Source organism: Carya illinoinensis, chromosome 16 (assembly GCF_018687715.1).
Source record: "Carya illinoinensis cultivar Pawnee chromosome 16, C.illinoinensisPawnee_v1, whole genome shotgun sequence".
NCBI lineage: Eukaryota > Viridiplantae > Streptophyta > Magnoliopsida > Fagales > Juglandaceae > Carya > Carya illinoinensis.
Window position 1 is genome coordinate 23,202,058 of NC_056767.1, and position 26,031 is coordinate 23,228,088.

The window sequence follows — 26,031 nt, forward strand, 5'->3', positions numbered from 1 at the left end:
TACGCATCCAAACTTTTATTAATCATATTTCTCATAACATTGAAAATGTAGTGTTCGTGTAATATTAGACTTAAGTTTCGGTTCTATTCTTGTTAGAATTAGACTCGTTAGATATGAAACACGTGTCTCATATTATATTTTTTGCGTATCTTATCTCCAATGAATCTAGTTTCAATACATTTAAAATATACCATGCATCACTCACATGACAGAAATTAGTATGTCCATCACATTAAACAAAAGAAAAATGTTCTAGTTGGCTATGTCGTCTCACATTAATTAACGTTGTCCCACGAATGTTACACCTAAACAAACTTGCAAAAAAATTTATAATGTATGCTATTAAAATCATCTTGGTCTTAATTATTAAGATTGGTATTATTAACCTACTCAATTTTCTATGAACCTAAATTAGGGGGGAGAGAGATGACTGAGACCCACAACCAATCCTCGAAGCATTTAAGACTTGATAAAAGCGCCATTCATTTGTGAACTCTAGAGAGAGAAGACTCACAGGTAAAATGGAGTTTGGCAAAACCATCATAAAAGCTTAGAGAGAGAGAGAGAGAGAGAGAGAGAGAGAGAATGGATGTGAGGAAAATAGTGGTACTTGTGGAAGATGTGGACGCAGCAAGAACTGCTCTCCACTGGGCTCTGCACAACCTCATTCGTTATGGCGACTTAATAACTCTCCTCCATGTATTCCCCTCCTCCAAATCAAAAAGCAAGAACAAAGCTCGCCTCCTTCGATTAAAAGGCTTTCAACTTGCCCTCTCTTTCAAAGACATCTGCAGCAACTTCCCCAACGTAAGACATATATAACCTTAATTCATCCCCCAGTTTCTCCATTTCATCATATGGTTTCTTAATTTGTATGTCAGTACTGTGCTTATATATATTCTTGTTCAAGATTGATATATGATCACCATCGATAATCGTAGGGTTGTGTTACAGACAAACATTGAGATTGTTGTGACGGAAGGTGACCAAGAGGGTGGGAAGATCTCAGCCATGGTGCTAGAGATTGGAGCTTCAGTACTTGTGGTTGGACTCCATGGCCAAAGCTTTCTTTACAAGTAAGTTTGGCATTGAATTTTTGAAGTACTATACATAAGTTTGTTCAGTGAACGCAAGTTTGGAACTACTACACATCTCTGATTCCCTTGTTAATGGTGATGATATTAATGATTTACACAATACTTTAAGTTCTTGTCTGGTTGAAGTTCAGAATCATTCATTCATGATCATGGATAAAAGCAGAAAGTTCTAACTTTTGAGATGGCTTTTCTGCAATGAATAATGGTCAACTGCCAAGATAGGTTTAGGTAGTTTTACATTATTAATTATCATTTTGGATTGCGTACTCATGAGTTGCAGGCCGCCTGGTCACCGTTCAGAGTCTTAAAAATACTCAAAAATCAGCCAAAGAGCCAATTGGAGCATGTCATTAGGACCCCACTTGCCTTGGCAACCGAGGCCGACCTTGGTTTGCAGTTTGGTGAGCAGTGGGATTCAGATCACTGTCACCAGTTGCCTCAGCAATGCATGTGGAGTGTTGTAATGGTAAAGGAGTTTAAAAAAATTTTGGGGTCCACTTAGAAATGGTCATTTCTCATAATCCTTAAATCCTTTAATTTAGGGTTTAAGCTATGGTTTAAACTCAATTTGAGGGAGTGATTATAGTTTCCCGCGGTTTCGATATCTCCCATCTAATTCTCAACCGGTAGAGTGCAGCTATATATAGTCACAGCGTCACGCTCCGCGCGAGTAGGGAGATCACCTGTAATTGCCCCCTCCTCCCTATTTTGCTCATAAAAAATGAATGATTTTTGGAACTTAGGGAGTCTTGATCATCCAGATTGGATGATGCATGAATATATAATTTTTTTTATTTTTTGGTCATAAATTAATGGCTAAATCATGTGGCTCAAAATCATGGGATCAAGATAACAAGGCCTAGTCTGTTAGGCTTGATTTGTTTTCACATATCATCTCGTCACATCACTTTATTATAATTTTTTTAAATTTTTAAACAAAATACAATAAATAATTTTATTTTTTCAAATCTTAAAATAAAAATAATATTAAAAAAATATATTCTAATAATCTTTTAACCAACTTTTAACTCATATCTTCTGTATAACCAAACGAGCCCTACAAATCTAAGTAGGACAGCATGCAGTTAAGTCCGATGTTTGAATGTGTCATCAAGACAAGAATCGGTAGATAGAGAATTTATAACCTGGCCGGTATGTTTTTTTCTACAGTCGATAATTAATTTACTCTTTGGTGTTTTTTCAATTATTGAGGGGGCTATAGTCCTATTTATCTAGGAAACATGAACTGTATGCTATCAGAAAAATGGCTGGCATTAAATGCATTTTCTTCTGAAAAGCCCTATATTATTCTGGGTAAGCTGCACATATCAAGAAGGATCAATCCATCCTTTCAAAAAAAAAAAAAAAAAAAAAAAGAAGGATCAATCCACCAAATTTCAACTGCATTGGACAGTAAATTATCTAGAATTGTAATTGAGTGGAAAAGTCTCAATATTTCCTTTGAAAAAGTGAAATTCATAATGAAAAATTTGGTTTTTTCACTAAACTTGCATATTCTAAAACGGTATAAATCATTTTCCATAATAAAAGTTGTTGATTCTTGTGTGAGAATTGTAGATAGTATATTTTCTTTTTTGGCAGAGTTGGAAAAATGATGATTAAACTCAAAAGCCAGTGTTTGCATTAATCATGTGGCAATAGGTTGGCAATGGCCAATGAAAACATTGGAAACCAGTTGAATTGCAGAGTGCTGGCCATCAAACAGCCACCACCTCTATCGCCTTCAGCGACAGAGGCCTCCAGAGCAGCAGCAGTTGCAGCACTAGACATGAGTTCTTCAAATACTAATTACATGGACTTTTCCCAGATCGAGATTGCCAGATTACTGTAAGATTCCTTCTGTTTTACCTGCTCCTTCATTTCTATCTCTTTTGTTGTCAGATATTAAAAAATTTAAATAACTTCTAAGTACATCAAATAAATAATTAAATTTATATTGAATAATTGAGTAATATGATATCAACCTGAAGATCCTAATTAAATTTGAATTATGACTTTACAGTTTATTTTATTCAAATAAATATTCTGCACTTATCTTTGTAGAGGAAATTGAGTCCACACATGAATGAGGAGGCCGGCATTAAAATAATTAAAATAATTAAATTTCTATTAGGGTGACTAATCATGATTAGACATGTAATGATTGTATTATGCACCAAGATAATATCTTGTAATATTGTAACATGTAATATGCATACATAATTTTGTTATTGCTCTAATAAAATAGATATCTAGGATTTTATTATTATGTTAGCATATGTAGCTCAGAAGATATGCTAGGAAAATGATTTGTACAATCTTACTATGTGCAAATTTCATACACTTTCTGTAAAAATGTGTGTAAATATAAGGCCTACATGAAAAGATAAATTTTTTAATAGCGGACTCTACAAGATGTATTGCATGAACATGTTCGATTTTTATTTTGAAAATGTTTTCTGTAATTAACTGTCCCAAGTTTATGGGCGTATGACATGCAGTGTCCCTGAGGTTCATCCACCAAAAATTCCATACAGAATTTGCCCAAATCCATCCGCAATAATTTGGAGATCAAAGTCAAGGAGAAGATCAGGATGTTAATTTTTGGAAAGATAAGTGCTAGATTCACAAATGGATCACATCAAATTTATTTTATAATCAGATCGTACCACATCAAGTTAAATTAATTTGCAAGTTTGCTTATGTGAAATTAAGTCTTTGCCGATGAAGTAACTCAATTTATTAGGTTATCTCAAAGGCTATGGTTCGGTTGATTTCAGGCCAAGGAAATTCATTGGGCATGGCCAGGCATTTAGTTTTGGCCCTTGGCTTTCAGACCTATTCTTACACGGCACAGAAAATACAAATGAAAAGGTGGAAATGACATCATATAGTTGTTTTTTTATGCTTATATTTTTCTTTTCCAATTTGTACATAATTTTGGTCAGTGATGCATTCTTGGTTATTATGGTAATTGAGGACTATGTTTCATAGCCAAAAACTGAAAAAAAACCAGTGCTTAATGCTTATGGATGATATTTGGGGATGAGTGCTAATCAATATCATTTTTTTTTTTTCCAAAAAGATTAAATTATTTATCTTTTTTTTTCCTCATCAAATATTAGAATAATGCTACGTATAGTTATAAAGTGCACAAGTAAAAGCATCATACAGTCGCTTTGAAAAAGAATAAAATCTATTATTAAAAAATTAATTTTTTTCATGTGAATCATATATTTATTCACTTTTTTCAAAATAATTATATGATGTTTTTGCACTCACGACTATAACTATCATTTTTTTAAATATTAATACTCTATTACTTATATTAAGTCACTTCATCACTTCGTGTTATTTTTTATTTTATTTTATTAACCTATCTAAAACCTTCACATGCTAAAAAGACCTTTCATTGTATTAATTCTATTACCATAATAAAAAGATTCTATATGACAAATTAACGTATCTTGATATGACATATTAGATTATAGTTTGTAAAATTAATTTTATTATAAAATAAATCTAACGTATCATATGAAGTTATGTTAGATTGTACATTTCTTTTTATAGAATCTCTTTATAGTTGTACTACTTCTTTTTCTAAAATGAGCCTACAAAGGTTTAGGTTAAAAAATCCTCACCTAAACTTGAAAATAATGAAAATGGAAGAGAGAGAGAGAGAGAGAGAGAGAGAGAGAGAGAGAGAGAGAGGATCAAAAGCACAACAGAGTAGATGATGTTCAGTACTGCTCCAATGAAGTGAACCTTTAGGAGAGGTGTTTGAATTGGACATGAGATAAATGGTGGTGGGCAGGAGGAGCAAAGCTTGATGAGTGGTGGAGCTAAAATAATAGACAAAATAGAATCTTTGTAAATGTAAACCATAATAAAATCTCGTTACTTTAATTTTAAGTTTGAGACTTCCTTTCTCCAACGAGTCATCCCATTTTCCATGAGTTGTTATAGCCACTCATGATATAGTTGAATCTAAAGCCACCCCGCAATACTATAGCAGGTCTCAAGATGGTTGTATGGCTTGTGGTGTGGCTGTGAGCCAACCTATGATCCTAGTTATGGTCAACACCTCGCACCGTGGTCGCTCACATGGTCTACGACTATATGAGATATATGGTTTTTTCCCTCTTTTATGGGTGACTCTCCCCTAACCCAATTTTTTTTAATTTCTTTTAAGTTTTTAAATCTCAAACTTATGTAATAATTTTTAAGTTTTAAAATATATATTTGAATATTTATGTTTTAAATAAATTTGTTGACGTGGCGTTAAGGAGGCACATGCCCATTTTTTATTGGCTAACACATCTCATGAATAAATTGAATATTTCTTAAAACTCATGATTAAATTCTACAGATATCGATGCAACTCTTTCTGCTGGTAATTTTTTTTATCAACCCAAGTTTTTAATTTATAGAAAAAAAAAATTTGGGAGATAATAAGCTACGTTTAGATAGTAAAAATATTTCATTTTATCTCATCTCATGATTATAATTTTTTTAAATTTTTACACAAAGTATAAGAAATAATTAAATTTTTTTAAATTTTAAAATAATCATAATATTAAAAAATAATATTTTATTTAATTTTCATCTCAAACCATTTATCTCAATCTATTATCCAAACCGCACCTTATTAGTTTAGAGCCGAACAAACGAAGCTAGCTGCCAGCGCCTCAAGGCACGACAAAGCTGATTATCAAACCAAACCCCTAGCGCCGAGCTCAAACCAAGACCACAGCGACAGCAACAGATCTGTCTCTCTGTCTTGTCTGTTGTCTCCGTGTCAGGAGTCGCGTCGCGGCTGAGAAGCCTCTCTCTCTCTCTCTCTCTCTCTCTCTCTGTGTGGGCAAAGCTAGAGTCAAGACTCAAAACTCAAAAGCTAAGCTCATCTGTTTTTTTTCCTCCTCTCGGCTCACATCCGGCTCTGATCTAGCGCCGCCGATCCAATCTTTTCCAGCTTCTTTTCAGTGTTCTGTGGTCATTCTGTTATGGTTCGGCTCGGGACCAGAGAAGCCGACGATCATACAACACAATTCAGTGCTTTCATGGTGAGTCTTCTCCGAGTCTGATGGTAAAAAATATAATAAATAAATAAATAAAGAAGAATAAAATCCAAAATTTATTTATTTATTTCTTCTTCAGATGGTGTTTCTCAGCTCTGAGAGCTTGACTTGAGGAAGATTTCGTACAGTGAGTTTCCATTTCTGATGAATTTTGGGGTAAATATACTGATAAAATTCACATTCATCTGATTCTTTTCAAACGAAAACTGAAATGGGACTTGAATTTCTTTCAGACAGGAGCAGCAGTTGGTGCCAAGGCAGGCCACCAAATGGACTGGACTGTAAATAATTCATTGAAATCATTCAGAGGTACTAGAATTCAATATATCATGCTTTTTATGACTTTGTAATCTAAGAAAAAAATAATAATCTTTTTATATTGGGATGCTGCCACGGTGTATTTACAGTAGAAATCAGATGCCGGTGATACAGTTTGTTTCTTGGGTAGAAGTTTGATTTTTCAGTGTTATAAGCATAACTGGGAAATAGTGAAAGGCTTTTCATAAATGTTGATATTTCTTTTCCCCTTACAAAAAAGGGTAATTGGTAGCACTCTACCTGAGACATCTGACAGGAGATAACATATTAAGATACAATTACTACTAAAATGCGAACTACTACCTTTTTTTTTAAGCAAGTAAATATATCATTCAGATAATGGAAGACGAGATGCATGAGGAGGGGTGGAGTTCCAACAAGCACCACATTACAACAACCACAGCGCTAAATGCAAACTACTACTTACCATATGCAAGCAATGACGAAAATGAAATTACTCTGGATCATTCATCAATGAAGAATATGCTAAATTACCTGTTGTCAAGGATTTCTCAGCCAAAACCAAGGTTCATTTGCTACTTGTATTTGGTAATAGCTACTGACGAGCATATCAAGAAAATTCACTGTCCCTCTTTCATGTTTTTTGGATGTTAAACTTGAAGAGAACAGTGGACATAAGATATGTTAAAAATGAAGCTAAATAAATGTTATTTAAAAATAAAAAATAAAAAATAAATAAAGAATTTCTGAAGTGTGCATTTATGCATTGAATGGTCTTGTAGGAATTTTTCTTTCCACTGGGATAGTTTTCTTATTCACCTTTTCTTTTTTCCTCATAAACCCATTTTTATGAAAGTTTTTTGGGTTCATATAAGGGGATTAGAGTAGATGGGGGTAGGATTCTTTAGGAAAAAAATGTTGGCTCAAATCAACAGAAGACCTGCATGTTGCAAGTCATGGGGAGCAAACAACAATAACATGGGAATTAATAGATAGAGTGCCAAAGCATGAACTAGACTTTAATAGCTCGATCAACTTGGTATATTTGACACGGGTATCTAATTACTAGACTTGTTCTATAGTTATTATATATGGCATTCTTGAGAGAAATATATCCAATAATGGATGAAGTACTCTAGTTTTCTATTGAATGAAATCTAATTTATTGGGTTATGAAAGTGCTTGCTTTAGCAGTTTAGCTGGAGTTACATTCATCCTAGATACAGGATTCTGACAGGCTTTTTGAACTTCTGAACAGGTTTATGGGTCAATTTGTTTAGGGTAGTGTTGCTTTTAAGGGTCTATTCTTCTCTGGACACACTGTTAGAGAAGGGTTTTTTTTTTTTTTTTTTTTTCCCTCTTTCTAAATGGTCCTTGATAGCTAAAATAAATTATAGGTCTCCTGATTTAATATTTGGGTTTCTTATATCAAACCTTTTTTTTGTAAGTACCGATGCAACCCAAGCACGCTATTGAACTTTCAATAATATATAACCCAAGCTCACTATGACTTTGTTCATTTGTTGCTTCCTGATGTAGATATGAATCCCAAATCCGTGATGGATATGCTACTCATTCGAAACATTGATCCTATAGATATTGGATTGGGTTCTTCAGAAAAGGGAAATAGTATTACTTCAGTGAAACCGAGAAAGAAAACAATGACATCAGTTTATCTCAAGTATTTTGAGACAGCTCCAGATGGGAAGAGTCGGAGGTGCAAGTTTTGTGGACAGAGCTATTCTATTGCGACTGCCACTGGTAATTTTTCTGTACCTGCTTTCTTCTTGTTATTGTGTTGGTTGTTCTTGATGACATCATAATGCCTATGACATTTTGATCGTGCATTTATGTGTCTCACTCATTTTCCTTAATTGTTGAAGGCAATTTGGGAAGGCACCTGAGTAATCGGCATCCGGGATATGATAAGCCAGGGGATGCTGTCAGCAATTCAGCTCCACAGACCATTGCTGTAATCAAGAAATCTCAGCCTCAAGGGAACGTGCCCCAGGTGGATTATGATCATTTAAATTGGTTGCTTATTAAGTGGCTCATTGAAGCTTCTCTCCCTCCTTCGACCTTGGAAGAAAAGTGGTTGGCAAATTCTTACAAGTTTCTGAACGCATCAATACAAGTATGGCCAGGTGAGAAGTATAAAGCAGTATTTCATGAAGTTTTCAGAAGCATGCAGGAGGATGTTAGAGCATCTTTGGAGCAGGTTTTGTCGAAGTTCTCCATCACACTTGACTTCTGGACTTCCTATCAACAGATATATTATATGAGTGTCACATGCCAGTGGATTGACGAGAACTGGTCCTTCCGAAAGGTGCTTCTTGATATCTGTCATATACCTCATCCTTGTGGGGGTGCCGAGATTTACGATTCCCTGGTGAAGGTTCTTAAGATGTACAATATTGACAGTAGAGTCCTCTCCTGCACGCATGATAACAGTCAAAGTTCCATGCGTGCTTGCCATACTTTGAAAGAGGAATTGGATGGTCAGAAAGTTGGTCCCTTTTGTTACATCCCCTGTGCAGCACGTACTTTGAATTTGATCATAGATGACGGATTGAGAACCACAAAACCAGTAATCTTGAAGATCCGGGAGTTTGTACTGGAGTTAAATGCATCCTTAGAAATGTCAGGAGATTTTACTCAAGCAACTGCAGCATTTCAAGAAGGTAGTTGGAAATTTCCACTGGATGCTTCAGCACGGTGGAGTGGCAATTATCAGATGCTAGATATTGTGCGCAAGGTACTTGCTCATATCATCTAAAAACCTCCTGCTTAAGGATATAAAAATTCTGCAAAATGAAAAGCCTCTTTGTTTAGAAGAATTTTCCAACCAAGAAATGGGATTTTTGTCGCAGAATATGGTGTTTATTCCCCCCATAGTCTAATATCAGGCCCATTAAGTGCTTTCATCAGCAACTCCTACTTGCAAACCTACTGCTGACATGACAAGATTTAATTAGGAAGATAGTTTAAAATTAAATTCTCTTGCAGATCAAACTCTGCCATGCCACGCCCTCCGCACCGACTTGCAAATATAATTTCTCTGTTAGCAACTACTTGCCGGCATTATAAAGTATTTTTAACGACTGCCTCAAAGTTCATTGGATAAAGAAAATCTGAAAATATGATATGACACTCAGCTTGAAAGGTGGATGTACGACAAGGTTGAAACTTGAAACCCCCTTTGTTCTTTGATTGGTTTGTTTAATACCGAACAGCCACACTCTACTCCTCCCAATTCAATTAGGTGAAATAATTGCCTGATATGATCAGGCTATCAAGACAGTTCTCCATCTCTGCGACTGATCATTGAAATAAAGAATTATTCTTGGACCCTTAAACTTCAACAGCTTACTTATCAGAAAGCTGTTGAAGTTTGCTTCATCAAAGATTAGGGTGTTGCCCATGATATTTGGTTTTGATCAGGTTATGATAACTGCCAAATATATATAGCCTGACTGTGTATGTATATGTTTGTATGTTGTTTTGTGTCTGCGCCATCCATGCCTGCATGGATGTAGTGGCTATTGATGAACTAGGATTTTACATATGAAACAGGCAAGCAAGTCTATGGACGCCATAATCAGGAAATATGAGATACTAGGCAATAGGATGCTGCTGACCTCCACAGAGAAGAATGTGGTCAGTATCATGCATCAATATTTACAACCCTTCTACAAAACCACAACCAACATATGCACAAGCAAGGTGCCCACAATCGGTCTGGTTCTCTTCTTCATGGATCACATCTCTGACACGATCGCTGTCTGCAGAGAATCCCGGCACAGCCCAGACTGGCTAAAGAGTGCTGCTGAAGACATGGCTATAAAGGCCAGAAATTACAATAGTCAGGTTTGCAACATATTTACATACATGACAGCAATTCTTGATCCTCGAATCAAAATAGAGCTAATACCTGAAAGTCTCAGTTCAGAAAATTATCTTGAGGAAGCAAGAGCCCATTTCATGAGAAATTATTCTAGCAGCCATGTTCCATCCATGACTAGTGGGTACATTGCTCAGGAGATTGAAGATGAAGGGAATGTCTCTTTTGCAGAGGAAATTGCTCGAAAGAAACGAAGGGCAAGCATGAGCACTGCCACTGATGAGCTCACTCAGTATCTATCAGAGCCTCCGGCTCCAATACCAACAGATGTTTTGGAGTGGTGGAAAGTTAATAGCACTCGCTATCCGCGACTTTCTGTCATGGCTCGAGATTTCTTGACCGTGCAGGCAACTTCCACGGCAGCTGAGGATTTGTTCTGCAGCAAAGGTGATGAGATAGAGAAGCAACGATTTTGTTTGCCACATGATAGCACACAAGCTCTCCTTTGTATAAGGTCATGGACTCAGGGTGGAATCAAGTTGAAGTTCAAGTCTACTGAGATAGATTATGAGAGGTTGATGGAATTGGCAACTGCTGCTGCAGCTGATAATATTAATACTGGTTCTGAAAGGAAGCAAAAATGATGACAGAGAGTCAGAGACAGCATTACTTGGTGATATTTGAGAAAGATTTCCAAGAAAATACACACACACAGACCTCACAGTCATAACCTAAATGGTTACATGAAATATACCTTCCCATCTCAAAACAAAGGAGAACTTTTATTGAGATTTTTACTCTGTACCTTGTACGTATTAGGTGAGCTTTTTATGTATTGACGTACAGTTCAACTTAAAAATGCAAGCCACCAGAGAGGGAAACAGACAAATACTGTGTATCTGCTTTTTTATTCTTTCTTCTTTTTTTATTTTTTTTATTTATTTATTTTTTGTGACAGTTTATCTGAATGTTTAAACATTCCCTCAGTTTAAGCAAATCTTGTGGCTTACATTTAGATCAGGCCCCAGGGGCATACAATGAATATGAGTTTTAAACCTACAATAACTCATGGTCTCAAGCATGGCCATCCAGTCATGTTTGGTATATGAACCATTTATAGAAGGGAAATATTAATTTTCATCTTGAAATTTATTGTCCTTCATCATGCTATCCATATGTCATGAATTACATGATTGTCATTTAAGTAATTGTCCCGCAAAACTGCTTAAAATACGTGGTATTTGCAAGTGTGACTAAATATAATAAAATTTAAAATGAAAAACAGCATTACTTTTTTTTTTATTGACATTGAGTGTCTAAGAACAACATCTCAACTAATTCCAAGAGTACAGAGACTCTCTCGACAAGGAGTTTCTATCAAGTGCACCACAGATAATGCAAGGAAAAAATATCTCAATCTGATGGCCCTATTTATTTGCACCCAAAGAGATATGAACCTTAGACCTTGGGTGAGCATACCCCCAAGCCTAAGGCATTTACCACTTAAACCAACTCCTAGGTGTTGAAAAATAAAAAATAAAACGCATTACTCTTCACAGAGAAAAGGAGGGGGGGGGGGGGGGGGGGGGGGGCAAAAAAAAAAAAAAAACTTGCAAGCAATTCCTTACCACCGTGTTGGAGACTTGCATGTCCAATAGACAACAATATATACATACAAGTACTTTAGGATTACAAAAATGTCACAACTTCACGAGAGGCGAAATGGTGCGCACTCTGAGTGAGACATTTTAACCGAACAAAATTTTGAATACGATCAAGACTGATGGGCCCTAATATTACAACTCAAAAGGTAAAGAATGACAGAGATAAACACATGTTGAAAGATTTTAGAGTATCATTTCTAAGGAAAATCACAGAAAATGAAGGGCTTTATTGATCCAACGACATACATAGCTGATGAATATTTTCTAAATGAATAAATGTTCTCGTCGATACTCGCGCACAATGACAGGTACACTAGTGGTTGGGATCTACAATAAGAACAATAAGAGGATCATTAATACAAATTAATTGGAAAAATCTCAAGCTTCCAGAAGAAAAGTTTAATTTTCCCACAAGAATGTACTAATTTCTCTGCACAGTTGTATTGTTTGCATCATAAGTAACAATCCCTAGCATGATCACAAATACAAGGTAATGACTAAAATTTGGAGATCAATATTACAAGACTTACCATTCCATAGTCTGTGACAATCATGGAGATATAATCTGAAGGGGTAGAATCATACCTGTTACAGTGTCACAGAAAGACAAGTGTAATATGAATACATGGGAACAAAATTCAGAAATTATTTTCTTTCAGGGATAAAGCTTACATCAAATTTAGAAGCTGCAGATTTTCCTTTTTGGCCCAATTATTCAGATAATTCACATCCACTCTCCCAGGAACTTCTGTAATGGCATATGGATCGCCTGCAAGTAATTTAAGACTTTTAGGCTTTGTTTCTTTGAAAACAAGTTTGGGGGAAATGGGATGGGGAAGAATAACTCGGTCTTAATCCTACCAATGCAGGTTGAGGTAAATGTAACGTAATCGAAGGAGAAAAGAACAATCAACACCAGTTCATATAGGATGACATACCTAGTTCATTAGAGCAGATTGAGTCAAGCTGTACCCTTTCATGAAATTTATAGGCTTCACAGCAGATTAAAACTGGAACATGGAAAGCATGAGCAACCATTGCAACAGATGCAGTCCCAACCCTCGAATGTACAGTTCCATTGGACAATACAGAGGCGGCCCCCAGAAAAACTCGTGTAACCTCATTCATAATATAAGAAACAGCATTAATATGACAGTATGTACAGCTCAGGCCATTTGATACCAGCCTCCGAAGTAATGCTTGGCCTTCCAGCTTCGGACGTGAGTCTACTACTACAACTCGGAACTGTTTCCCCATCTCATGAGCATGTAACAGAATCATCTCAACCACACTTGATGATCCATAAGTAAGAAGCACGTCTCCATCCCTAATCTTTGTAACAGCATGTCCAACTATGACCTTCTCAGCAAGTAATATCTTTTCATTTATGAAACGCTCGATATCTGAACAAAGTGCAGCTTTTGCTTCTAATTCAGAAAGAGTTAATGGTAGCTTTGTTATACGGCTCTTAACAAACCTAATTGCATTTCCCATGCTGATAGAAAGTGGCCTACATTCAATAAAGAATGATACATAACTGCTTATTTTTGCAGTTAAATCTCTCACAAGAGTTTTTTCTGGTGGTGTGGAGTAGTCTTTAATGGCTTCCTTGAAAGATTGAAGCATTGCAATGCAACGTGCATTGCCCCCAGTTATATCTTTGGCTAAATACTGTAATCCAGCCTGAAAATGAATTCATTCCAAGCAGAAATGATTAATTAACAGATAAAAATCACTGTGAAAAGCCTAATCCAACAAACAAGCCTTAAGAACTTTTATTTGTAAGTAAAAATTACAGGCCTCGAGAAATTTATACTCGTTTCAGTCTATGTATCGTTGAAACAGAAGTCGGGTAGCTGAAAAGATATTGATGTGCTAAACAGTGGTTATTTCAAATAGAAGCTATTTTACCTTTAAAAACAGAAAAAGCTATATAATACAGGTCCAAGGAAACTGAAGCAGGGTCCCTTGTATGTAGATGATTGAATGCCATCGGATAGAAAAACCGAAGGGTAAAAAGGCCAAACATGTACATCCTTGCACACAATCCCACGAAGAAGCCACAAAGTGTAATGGACAGGTATAGACAGCCACTTATTGAAAACTTCTTAGACATTTCTAAAACATTCCAGATGTGACGGTACTTTGAAGTTACAATAACAGAAACTAAACAGAAACTTGGGTAGAATGGGGGGAGCTTTAAGAAACTGCTTCATTAACAAATTGCACATTTATTATAACTGCAGATCGCAGAGTAATTGAGCCATTGATAATAAAGAAGATGAATGTATGTGCAGGTGTTAGCATTTATAGTATGTGTCCTGTCCACATCTAGTTCTTCAATTTTCCATGTGTATGTCCTGTCATGTTCTGTCTGTTCCCTACATCTGGGCAACAAATGTCGTTACCACTTTAGGTAAACAGGACATAAATCCATTTACTCAAAGGCTGGAAGCCCCAAAAAACAACCCAGACTATCACTATCACATATAAAATACCTTGTATACAGCAGGATGCACCAGATCAAGTTGGAAAAATCGTGACTCCAGATCAGGAAGCTGAGTTCCATGTTCATACTGAGGCAAATGCCGAAACAATTCAACTCTATTTCTAGCTTCAGTTTGATGGAACACTGCACGTCTTTTTGCCTTCTCCACACGGTTCTTATCATCAAATTGCATGCGTGGAGGAGGAACGTCTTTCTTCCTCTCTTTATCAGGTAGACGATCACCTCCTTTCTTGTCAGAAGCTGCAATTGAAGATAAGACTGGAGGACCATCTTTCTTCTGTGATGGCAGCTTCAAAGGTTTTTTTGGAGCTGCTCCCCCAGATACAGCAGCAGATTTATCACCCTCTGATAAATATATTGCATGAACATGCAGCATGAGAAATGATTACACAAACCATGTCCAACAACAAGAGATATTATATATACTAATTCAAAGATGGAAACACATAGAAGCACAAGTATGCATGCTGCAGGTGAAAAGCCGACGTAAATGCATACAAATACAAGTAAAATATGCACGCATGCATCGATATCCACAAATAGGTTAATAACCACATGCAAAAACGCGCTCAAGCTCACAACATAAAATATTACCACACTTGGAGACTGTACACTGCCAACAACGAGCCTAAACAAAGGCAAAACAATAGAAAAACCTTCTGGTGTCTGAGGAGCCATTCATTCAATACCAAACATTGTTTTGTCGACAAGAACACTAAAGACCTACTACTGGGTTTGGTTAAAATCTGAATCCAATCTTAAATTTATAAAGCATGCATATATGATAATAATTATTTCAGTAACTTACTATGAACCATTACAAACTTACCAAGGAAATCATCATCCAGCCTCGATACTATAAGATATCAGTCTAACTGTCATATATGTCATAATATAAACCATGATTGAAAGTGTGACCAATAATTGAAACAGTTTATGCTGGTAAAAAAATTCATTCTAACAGTTGAGTTCCCAAACAATACTTCCCAAAAAATACTTGTAAGATCCTTTCTAAGAAATTTTAAACCAAAAAAACAGCGAGCAGACAATCATGCCTCAAACGATTAATGTTTATGAAGATTCAATGCACTAGTTATATTGTCTGGCATCACCCCAATCCCCATATTCTGTCCGTGTCATGAGAAAGGAATAGCCATTTTTAATGATAAAATGCAGGTCACTCGATGTCGAAAGAGCAATATATTATTTTGCAAGATAATCAGGCTATACGGTAGGAAAAGAAATGAAAATTTGTTTTCTCAATTTCAATCATAACAGCAATCATTAAGTAAAATCCATGCTGCTTTTGTGACATCTTTAACACTTCATTGAAAGAACCCAACAATATTAAGCAAACATTAATAATATCCAATGATTTTTTCTAAAAGTGCCAATTCTAAGAAAACATTAACAATTTGTAATTATTTCAAGCCTCCAAAATGAAAATAAGACAAATGTAAATAAAAAAGAAGAAAAGTAAAATTTACTCTAAACAAGTTTAAAAAACATGCCATTATGGGTGCTCAAAATCCCTGGCTAGTGGGCAGGAACTGCCTACCTAAAATAACACAGCATCCAATAAGAGCTTGTTAGTCCACAAAATTCAACTCTCTACCCACAATCATGCCCTATTTGGGTAAAAAAGGGCAAACCAATATTCAGTGGGTCTAAAGAACTTTGAAGTTTAATGAATTTTAACCTGGGAAATAAGGTAAAAAGTTCAAATGAAACAGACACATTTCACTAACATAAAAAACCATTAAGATAAAACGTTTAGAAAATAAGTTATCATAGGAAACTATAGTAGATGGTCAACTAGGGAATAACATATACATAAGCACAATTCAAACCTTTAGCCAAAGCTTTTGCAGCTCTTTGGGCCTCCTGCAAGGCACGCCTTTCAGCTTTGGATGTTTTCGTTTTCAGTGGCTTCAAACTAGATTGCATTTCATTTTGCGCTTCCACATCGGCCTTACCACTCTTTTCTGCAATGGTAATACAAATTTTAGGGAAGAAATCAATGGTCCACTACCCATACACAACGCAAAGGGGCCACATATAATTAGCACACTTTAGCAACCTCAGAAAATAACCAGCATATAAATCAATCCTAAAAGATTGACTATCTCTTACTTATATGGCATGAGTAAATTATCAAATCGGGTAACCATAGATTGTGAATCCAAGCAACCAGCTGAAACACAATAGCTCTGAGACAATGTTTAAAACATAAACTCGACAAGTCAAATTTTTTCCACGACAAAAAGCATTCCCCAGTTTCACAAACATGCCGAAAGGATTTGGGTCCAATCCTTTCAGACATGCATATATATAGAAGGAAAAACTCTTGGTCCCAGAGATATAATCCCGTACTACCTTTACCCCAATGATTCAATTGTTTTTTTTTTTTTTAATTATTGTATGCTCTGGATATAACGATAACTAATCACACCAGAGGTGGAAGAACAACTAAGAAAATCATATTTCTCCCTAGAACATACTAGAGACTCTTCTCTTGCTTCGCATGCCAAATTCTTTAAACAAAAATAAATAAATAAATAAATATATAACATACCATATTTAACTCGCAGCATCTAATTTCAATTCCAATTCTATAATACCTCAATATAAAACAATACAATAAGACCCCACCCCACACAAGCACAAAATATAGAGTTACAAAATTACAACTTATTCGGTAGTAATGCAAACACTACCGAATCAGACTCCATTCGTGGTGAAACTTGCCAGTAACTATTTTAAAGCATTACCTGGCACTTGGGCAGACTTCTTCAATTTTTCAAGCCTCAGGGGAGCAGAAGTACCGGACAGATAATCCGGAGCCTTCCGCAGAGTGGCATCGAGAAGATTCGGAGAGTGCTTACGCACCTCGTTCTGCCCGTACCACCCATCCGACTCCTCAGAGAATTCTCCTCCCACCAAAGCGATCCCACCTGACGGAGACGAGCCCATCAGGGATTCGGACGCGTTGTAGCTCCCGACCGGCACGCGGTCGCTATCCTGGCGTAATCCGGTCTCAGGAACCGGCAAGGGGGGCGTACGGTCAGAGAGGTGACGCGGCGGGGGGATCATGACTGGAGAGAGCGAGTTTCCAGCGGGAGAGTCGGCGTGCGGGGAGGAACCAGAGCCGGCAGGGTTGGAGTGTGTCCGTGGCAGTTGGCTGTTCCCGGTGGGGGTAAAGAAGCCAACGCGGCGGATCATAGGGTCAGTGATGGCTCGGGAGGGTCGACGGGCGTCCATTGAAAAGGGGTGGCGGGAGTCGGAAAAAACGGCTAGGGTTTTGGAAGGGAAGGAAATTGAAGAAAACAAGGATTAAAGGCCATAGACAGAGGAGAATTAAGGTTTTTACATTGTCGCGAGGGTTTTGATTTTGGGAAGTTGCAGAAAGAGCGGGGTTGAAGAAGGATTAGGACCCGTTTACCCAAATTTTAATTATCTAATATCATCTTATCATGATAATTTTTTTAAATTTTTATATAAAATATAATAAATAATTTTATTTTATTAAATTTTAAAATAAAATTAATATTAAAAAATTATATTATAATTATATTTTATTTAAATTTGTAATAAAATATAATTATTATTATTATTATTATTTTAGTTTAAAAATTTTTAAAAGAAGAAAAGGTGGGAGAATCCTTTTACGGTGGAATCTGATTCACAAATAATTTTTAGCTTTTTACTTTTTCTCTTTTTTTTTTTTTAATTGCTATCCGTCATGCGACCTTGTGTTTTGCGAGCAATTTGTCGATTCTACATAGGCTGCATTTTTTCGATATAAAAGTTTAGGGAATTCTTACCTGCATAAAGTGATTATAAAAAATAAATTTATAAATTAATATAATTTTATTAAATATGTTAAATTTACTTTAAATTAATTTTACAATCTGATTTACCATATCAAGTCACATCAGTTTATAGATTTACTTTTATATAATTTTTTTATAACTAAAATATTTTTTAAAGATTTATATTTACAGGTCTTTGGAGTGAAATTCATTGTGTTTGTTAATTTTACAATCTATTATATCCCTCCATCCATAACTCTTAATACAATTATAAAATTAAGATTAAAGTGAAATTGAAGAATATGTTTTCCATAGGAAGAGAGAGAACCCCACGAGTTGTAGAGAAGAAGTTATCTTTCTTTGTATAGTTGCTAGATGCCTCACGTTTGTGGTGGTTCTATCATTTTATATAGGTCTCCTTCTTTTTTAAGAGTAGTTGAATCTTACTTACCTAATGCCACTTTCACATTTTTGTATCCGGATCAACCCCTTTTAGTCTTATCTCTTCCTTATTTTATTTCTTTCTTTTGTTCTTGGTATTGGGATTCTAATGGGTTGGACCCCGTTCATTTTATATCCAACATGCGTTAGTGATTCTTAAGGTAGACTTGTCAAATAAGAAGTGCTTAAGAATCTTCAATAAAACTCCACCATAATAGAGGAAGTCTACGAGTATTGCAGAAAAATAAATCTTGAAACTTGTCCTTGATTGTCGTGTGATGAAATGAAGATATTGATGGTCAAACTTTGAGAAGACTTGTAAATCCCTTGTAATGGCCTCTAAAAATGGACCCTTAGAGCATTGGTAATGAAATAGCCATTGCTCAATACAAGTCTAAAATTTTAAAATTAAAGTTTATTTTTCTCTACATTGGACTAGCCATACATAAGAAGTTTAAGATTTTATCTACAGTAAATTTAAGCTCCTCATCATACTTAAAGAGCTCCTGTGTAAAGTTCAAACTCATATTTTATTATTTTAAATCTCACACCCACACTCACGCTTTCCTTCCCTCTTGTATAAAGACCAAAATTATATAAAAAGTTTCACTCTCTCGTTGACAATCACATGCAGTATATTTCTATTAATTTTTTTTTCTAATATAGCAGGAGATATCTATTGTAAAAATGTCTACTATTTTTTACGATTTTCTAATATAGTAAGGATATATTTATTATAAAAACTTGGATATTCTATGAAAAAATATTTCCAAAATAATAATTTTACTTTTTGATGAAGTTATTAATTAATATATAAAGTGTATTTGTAAAACATTAGAAAAAAATTATCAAATATTATTAAAATATAATATTATATTATTATTTGTAATTTAAAATAGTTAGTCTAATGTGGACTAGTCTAGTTAAAAGTTCATATTATAACTAAAAGATCACATTTAGAGTTTTATTTTAAACTTGACAATGGCTAGTTCATTGTCAATACTCTTAGAAAGTTTTTTTATGCAAGCGTACGACTGCAAATTTTTAGCGAAGGGCATGAAAAGCACGCTTTTTGTATTTGATAATAATTTTTTGTTTTTGTCTATGCTAATGGATTTCTTGCCATCTTGGAGCCATTAAGCTTTCAATACAATAGGAAAAATAAGGTTGAATGGAGATTAGAGAAGATGCTTTCCTTCTAGAGAGAGCCCCATCAGTTGTAAAGAAGTTATAGTCTTTCCTTGTAAGAATTGCTAGACGCCCACCATAGTTGTAGTGGTTTCCTCATTTTACAAACGTCTCATTAACTATTTAAAATAGTTAAATTCTACTTATCTTATGTCACTTTCAACTTTTTTATATTTGAGCTGCTAATCGGCTTGACCCAATTCATTCTATATCCAACATTTCTAATCACAATAAGTATTTTGATAATTAGCAAGAACTGCTTGCTGGATTGGTGTGTTGTTTTAGAGAGGAGGAGAAAATGTACTATCTGTTTTGTTCTCTTATCATTTAGGGTTCTGTTATATACAAATAAAGTTATATACTAATCTACATATCAATATTAATTCATTCATATTTAATTATTTAGCTAATCATTATAACATTTTCAAACTCTTAGATAAAAAAATAATATTATTTTTTTTAAATTTTAAAACAAAAATACTATTAAAACAGTTTTTTAACTTTATAATACTTTTATTTAATTTTTTCTCTTTCAATTTTCAAAACTCAATAAAATGTTATAACTTATATTATTTCACTATTATTCACAAATATATTAAGATATTATAAATATTTAACCTGCATAAGACTTAAAAAAGTAAAGAAAACAAGAAAATAATTGTTTTGGCTCTAACTCCAATGTTATAAATATAAATAGTAGACCATGTGATGAAGAGTTTCTTCATAATCACTCTCAAATTGATTTGATTTGGGTTCTCCATGGTTCTAATCCAAATTCTAGGTTCTTTGACATACATATAATGTAAATCACACAACATTTCATCATATTTAATGCAGCTCAAAAATATTCACTCAAACAATTATAAATATTATAGAGTAAATTTTATGTCTATATATTTTTTAGATTTTGTTCTTTTCTAGTCATTATCCGAATTTTAAGATCTAAAATAGGAAAGAGAAAAACACATAAAATAAGTCCCAGAATATTTACGTAGACATAACTATAGTTTCTAAGTCTATTTTATTACTATCGTATGTGGTTGAGTATAAAATAGGTCCTACCATCTCTTTTATCAGCATCTTTAAATCATTCAATTACGTGATATTAAACAATGAAAAACTATTTATTATATTCAATTTATGAATCAATCGATAGGGTAAGATTCGATATTGAAAGAACAATGATAAAAATGAATTATAAATAGAAATATTGGCCTAGTTATACCTAACCCACACCTAATAATAAAAGCCAGTCATTAACTTGCATTGAAGTGTCTATTCAGCCACTTTAATTGCAAGGGAGTAACGATTGGTCTTATTGAGCAGGGTGTGACCACCATGGCTTACTACATTATTGTTGGTTATTTGTGGGCTTTTTTAGTCATAATTGTTACTGATATAAAGAAATAATATAAAATAAATTTATAAATTGACGTGATTCTATAAAATTTATTAGATTTATTTTATAATAAAAATAATTTATAATTTAAACGTATTACATCAAGTCATATCAATTTGTATGTTTGCTTTTATATAATCTATTTGTAGCTGAAGTGTTTTTCTTTCTTAGTCGATGTTTCGTGTTTCTATATAATATTATTTATATTTTATTTATTATACTACTTAGAGAAAAGTCTGATGATATAAATAAATAAATAAAAATGTAGGAAAAATAAAACCTTTAGACAAAATTCAAGCAAATGGAGAACTCCCGATGACATGAACGATGACTGTACCCATGACCAACTTCACTCAAATTCCAATATTCCAATGCTATTTCTCTTTTAAATGGAGAATTCTCCTCTTGAATTCCCTTCAAACATGTCCAAGGGGAAATAGGGTATCTGACGTCTTCCTAAATCTAATCCTTTGTGCTCTTTCATTTGTGCTCTTTAAACTCTTGGATTAAATTTAGGAAGATAACTATTCCAACTACCAATCTAGGGCTGAGCACCGATTCAATCGGAGTCGGATTTGGCCTCCTCCGACTCCGACTCCGACTTTGTCGGAAGCCGAATCCGACCTCCGACTCCGACTCCGCTTACACCCTACTCTGCTCCGACTCCGACTCCGACATGTCGGAGCGGAGTCGGAGCGGAGTCGGAGTTGGGCTTTTTGTTGGGCTTTTTTATTGGGCTTTTTTTTAGACTTTTTTCTTTGACCCAATTAACATTCAATTTTACAATTTGCAACTCAAATTGGATTTGGGCTTCTATATCAATTTTTAAAAAAAATATAATTTGAGATTTCTAATTTATCTAACCAAAATTATTACATTAGAAAATAAAACTAAATTCAAAATCTATCACTATAAAAAATAAAACTAAATTCAAATGTGCAACCAAAATTAAAAACTAAATTAAAACTAAATACACACATTAAAATTACATAACCAAAATTACAACCTAAAATTAAAAATACATAACCAAAATTAAAACCTAAAATTAAAAATAAATAACCAAAGGTCCAAAATTACAACCTAAAATTAAAAATACATAACCAAAATTAAAACTTAAAATTACAAATACATAACCAAAGGTCCAAAATTAAAACATAAAATTAAAAATACATAACCAAAATTAAAACCTAAAATTAAAAATACATAACCAAAGGTCCAAAATTACAACATAAAATTAAAAATACATAACCAAAGGTCCAAAATTACAACATAAAATTAAAAATACATAACCAAAGGTCCAAAAAATGTCATTTTTCAACTTGTGCCTGAAAAAAAAGAACAAAATTAGTAAAGAAATAAGATACCATATAAATTTATAAAAATAAAGAAAGCAAAATTGAAATAAGATACCAGAAACAAGATTGTCAATCCTCTTCACGAAGTATGCTGGCCATAGAATTGGCTAATTCTGCATTAAGATGTTAAAGTATAGGAAATTAATATTACAAAATGTTAAAAACAACTCATATAAGAACTTAAAAAATTTTTCTAATACATTACCTGAGTCTAGCTTATAGCTCTTTGCATCATCAATGGCTTCAGAATAATTTTGACTCAAGCATATGGGAGTAGACTTCAACCAATTTTGCGAGCACACAAGAGCTTCTACAGTTTTAGGAGCCAAAGAGCTCCTAAACGGATCCAGGACACGGCCTCCTGTACTAAATGCTGACTCAGATGCAACGGTGGTGATAGGAATGGCCAAGATATCTCTTGCCATTAGAGCAAGAACTGGATACTTGGTGGAGTTGACTTTCCACCAAATTAAAATATCGAAACTCCCCGTAGGAATCTCAATGTTCTCCAACAAATACCGCTCTAACTCCGACTTACAATCCATCAATGATGCTGTATGCTCTTTATGGAACTCCCTCAAAAAATCCAAGGGATCATAATCTGTAACAATACTACTACTCCCCATTGATGCACTAGCTTCACCGCTTTGAGTTTTGTTAGCACCAGTTACGCACCCACCACCAAACTCTACATATGCCTCATACAAATATTCCATATCCCTCTTGAGGAGTGCAACAAATTCCTCACCCTTCTCCTCACCCAATGTTTTCTTGAACCAATATGCTTGAGTAACCAATTTGAACCGTAGATCAAGAATAGCAGCAATAAACAACAACCGATTTATTTTTTCAAGATCACCCCAATACTTATTATACTTTGTCTTCATTCTGAAAGCCATTGAACTCAAACGTCGATTACTATTGTCACAAAAATTATTCAAGTGTTTATGAATGGCAATAAGCTCTTGGACATAATTATTTGATGTGACATATAGTGTACCAGAAATGCGCAATGTAACACCATAAAATAGTTGAAGAAACTTTGAAAAGTTTCTTATAGTCGGGCCGGAGCTCCTAGACCCTTTCTCCCATGTCCATCCTCAGACAAATAAACTCGTGAGTAGGGATCTTCATCAAGCAAAAGTTGGAAGGCTTTTTGATACTTCTCAGCCACGTCCAACATAAGAAAAGTCGAATTCCATCTAGTAGGTACGTCAAGAGTCAAAAAACTAGAGCATTGAACTTTTGATCTATCAACACAAGACTTGAAAGTGGCAAGTCTTTGGGGAGAAGACTTCACATACTAGATCAAATTTCGGACCCTTACAATTGAGTCATCAACATCTTTCAAACCTTCACTCACAATAAGGTTTAAAATGTGTGCCGTACACCTCATGTGAATAAACTCGTGAGTTGCAATACAATCCGCACTTCCTATTTCCCTTGTTCTCAACCAATCAATAGCAGAGTCGTTAGAGGTAGCATTATCCACTGTAATTGTGAGGATTTTGTCAATGCCCCAATCAAGCATATACTCCTCCAACTCCCTCCCAATCGTTGCCCCCTTATGGTCACTAATCCGAACAAATGAAATGATCCGCTTATGCAACTTCCAATTATTATCAATAAAGTGAGCGGTCACACACATGTAATTAATATTTTGGATAGAAGTCCAAGTGTCGGTAGTCAGGCATACTCTAAGTTTGGTGGTCAAAAACATTTTCTTCAAACTATCCTTCTCTCTCAAGAATACCCTCATGCAGTCACGCATTACGGTAAATCGAGAAGGAATAGGAAACCTTGGATCAAGGGCTTTAACAAATTCCCGAAACCCTTCTCCCTCAACACACCTAAATGGTAGCTCATCCACTATCACCATCCTAGCAAGGGCAGCTCGGATTTTTTTCTCATTATATTTGGCCATCCCTAAGGTCTTCTCCCCTTCCCCTCCTTCACTTCTTGCTTCCGGGACCAAGAAAGTTTGACTCTTGTCCAATTTACTCTTACGGTTTTTGGGGCAAAGTTGGATGTGTGTTTTCATGGCCGAAATGCCTTGCCTTTTGGGGTGGCATTTCCATTGCCTATGACAATGGTTACAAGTAGCTATAGGCTCTTCGGGATCACAATCGGGCACTCTTGTGAAGTGGGACCATAATTATTTGATATTTTAAGCTAATTAATAAGAATTAAAATACAATTCTTTTTTTTTACATATAAGATCATTTTATTAATATACAAAACTGTCAACAATTCGCAGCATGCTACATTTTAATTTTAATGCACCAAAACTTAAACCCATATATATACTTCCAATACTCTTTAGAGAGAGCACATTAAATCCCCATTAAAATACCAGCAACGCCTGCATCAAAGAAAACGAAAGTAACATTCCACAATAAAGTCATACAATTACACTTAAAACGTGACCATTGTGATATCAAGCACGATCATCGCCAAAACAAGCTGTTTTTCTAACTATAATCTCAGAATATACACTCACTGCCCTCCTAATCTTCCTACCAACTCCAACCACAAATGGAGATGCAAAAAGATCATTAAAATTACAGTCAGAACGAGGTTCGATTCCAACGAAATGAAATTCATCGAGGGAATGAAGCAAAATACATGTAAATTCACCCAGCTACACACGCATGCAAACAAAGTGAGATGAGAGACTCACCGAGAATCAGAGTGAGCTTTGAAGCGCTTATGGTGATAATCATGCCCACGATCCTCGACACCACCAGTCGCCGATTTACCGTAATGCGAATTAATAAGAAATTGAGCTTTTATCCCTTAATATTATTCTATATATTCATGATTTTTTTACTAATTATTAATTAATCCTTTATCTCGATTTTTTTAGCCGAAAGGAATCCAAAGCATGTATTAGCCGGCCTCACGATAGCAAATAAAAGAGAGTGAAATCAAAAATCAACAACCAAGCAACAGCCAACAAATCAACAATCAACAACCAAACCCATAGCATTTAAAAGAGAAATCAAAAATAAATCAACCAATATCCATGAATAAAACCCATATCCATGAATAAAATACTAGAGAGAGAGAGAGAGAGAGAGAGAGAGAGAGAGAGAAGAGATACCGGAGATACCGTCGGAGGCTGGAGCTGCACGGTTTCGTGGTGGTTGAGGGCGTCGAAGGCTAGGAGGGAGTCTGCAGCTGCTGGGAGCTTGGGCGCCGTTTCAATTTTCTGCTTCTGGACTTCAGGACTTGGGAGAGAAGAGTATAAACCCTAAGTAAGTTACTTAACTTACTTTATTTCCGTATGGGGGGAGCGGGCTTTTGGTATTTTTTGGCCCCTTTTGGGTTTTTTTTTTTTTTGTTAAAAAAAACTCTAAAAACCGGTA

At 34.9% G+C, this 26,031-nt stretch overlaps 2 protein-coding genes across 4 annotated transcripts; one reads left to right on the plus strand and one right to left on the minus strand.

The window, feature by feature from the left end:
- Positions 1 to 488: 488 nt before the first annotated feature.
- LOC122298670 lies at positions 489 to 4,071 on the plus strand. The gene is made up of 4 exons (XM_043108529.1): positions 489 to 807; positions 955 to 1,076; positions 2,760 to 2,945; positions 3,599 to 4,071. Exons 1-4 carry the CDS (start codon positions 586 to 588, stop codon positions 3,696 to 3,698), a joined length of 630 nt encoding a protein of 209 aa, XP_042964463.1. The 5' UTR covers positions 489 to 585; the 3' UTR covers positions 3,699 to 4,071.
- A 4,506-nt stretch (positions 4,072 to 8,577) lies between these two features.
- On the minus strand, positions 8,578 to 17,923 carry LOC122298669 (translation initiation factor eIF-2B subunit delta-like). Of its 3 annotated transcripts, XR_006239500.1 has the most exons (9): positions 17,240 to 17,923; positions 16,319 to 16,453; positions 14,458 to 14,813; positions 12,898 to 13,642; positions 12,632 to 12,728; positions 12,490 to 12,544; positions 12,206 to 12,286; positions 10,386 to 10,919; positions 8,578 to 10,292 (listed from the first exon to the last, which is right to left on the minus strand). XR_006239500.1 is itself a non-coding variant. In XM_043108528.1 (7 exons), the coding sequence occupies exons 1-7, from the start codon at positions 17,727 to 17,729 to the stop codon at positions 12,224 to 12,226; spliced, it is 1,941 nt and encodes a 646-aa protein (XP_042964462.1). In that variant the 5' UTR covers positions 17,730 to 17,922; the 3' UTR covers positions 11,909 to 12,223. The 3 variants fall into 3 exon arrangements, 1 of the variants encoding a protein (XP_042964462.1); XR_006239501.1 differs by lacking the exon at positions 12,206 to 12,286; XM_043108528.1 differs by lacking the exons at positions 8,578 to 10,292; positions 10,386 to 10,919 and having other exon boundaries at positions 11,909 to 12,286; positions 17,240 to 17,922.
- Positions 17,924 to 26,031: the final 8,108 nt, after the last annotated feature.

Coding starts and splice junctions, on each gene's coding strand:
- LOC122298670 (XM_043108529.1), top strand. CDS start 586: ATGGATGTGAGGAAAATAGTGGTACTTGTGGAAGATGTGGACGCAGCA. Junction 808..954: donor TCTGCAGCAACTTCCCCAAC/GTAAGACATATA, acceptor GTTGTGTTACAG/ACAAACATTGAGATTGTTGT. Junction 2,946..3,598: donor ATCGAGATTGCCAGATTACT/GTAAGATTCCTT, acceptor TATGACATGCAG/TGTCCCTGAGGTTCATCCAC.
- LOC122298669 (XM_043108528.1), bottom strand. CDS start 17,729: ATGGACGCCCGTCGACCCTCCCGAGCCATCACTGACCCTATGATCCGC. Junction 12,545..12,631: donor CTGCAGCTTCTAAATTTGAT/GTAAGCTTTATC, acceptor ACACTGTAACAG/GTATGATTCTACCCCTTCAG. Junction 12,287..12,489: donor TTGTCACAGACTATGGAATG/GTAAGTCTTGTA, acceptor TTCTTATTGTAG/ATCCCAACCACTAGTGTACC.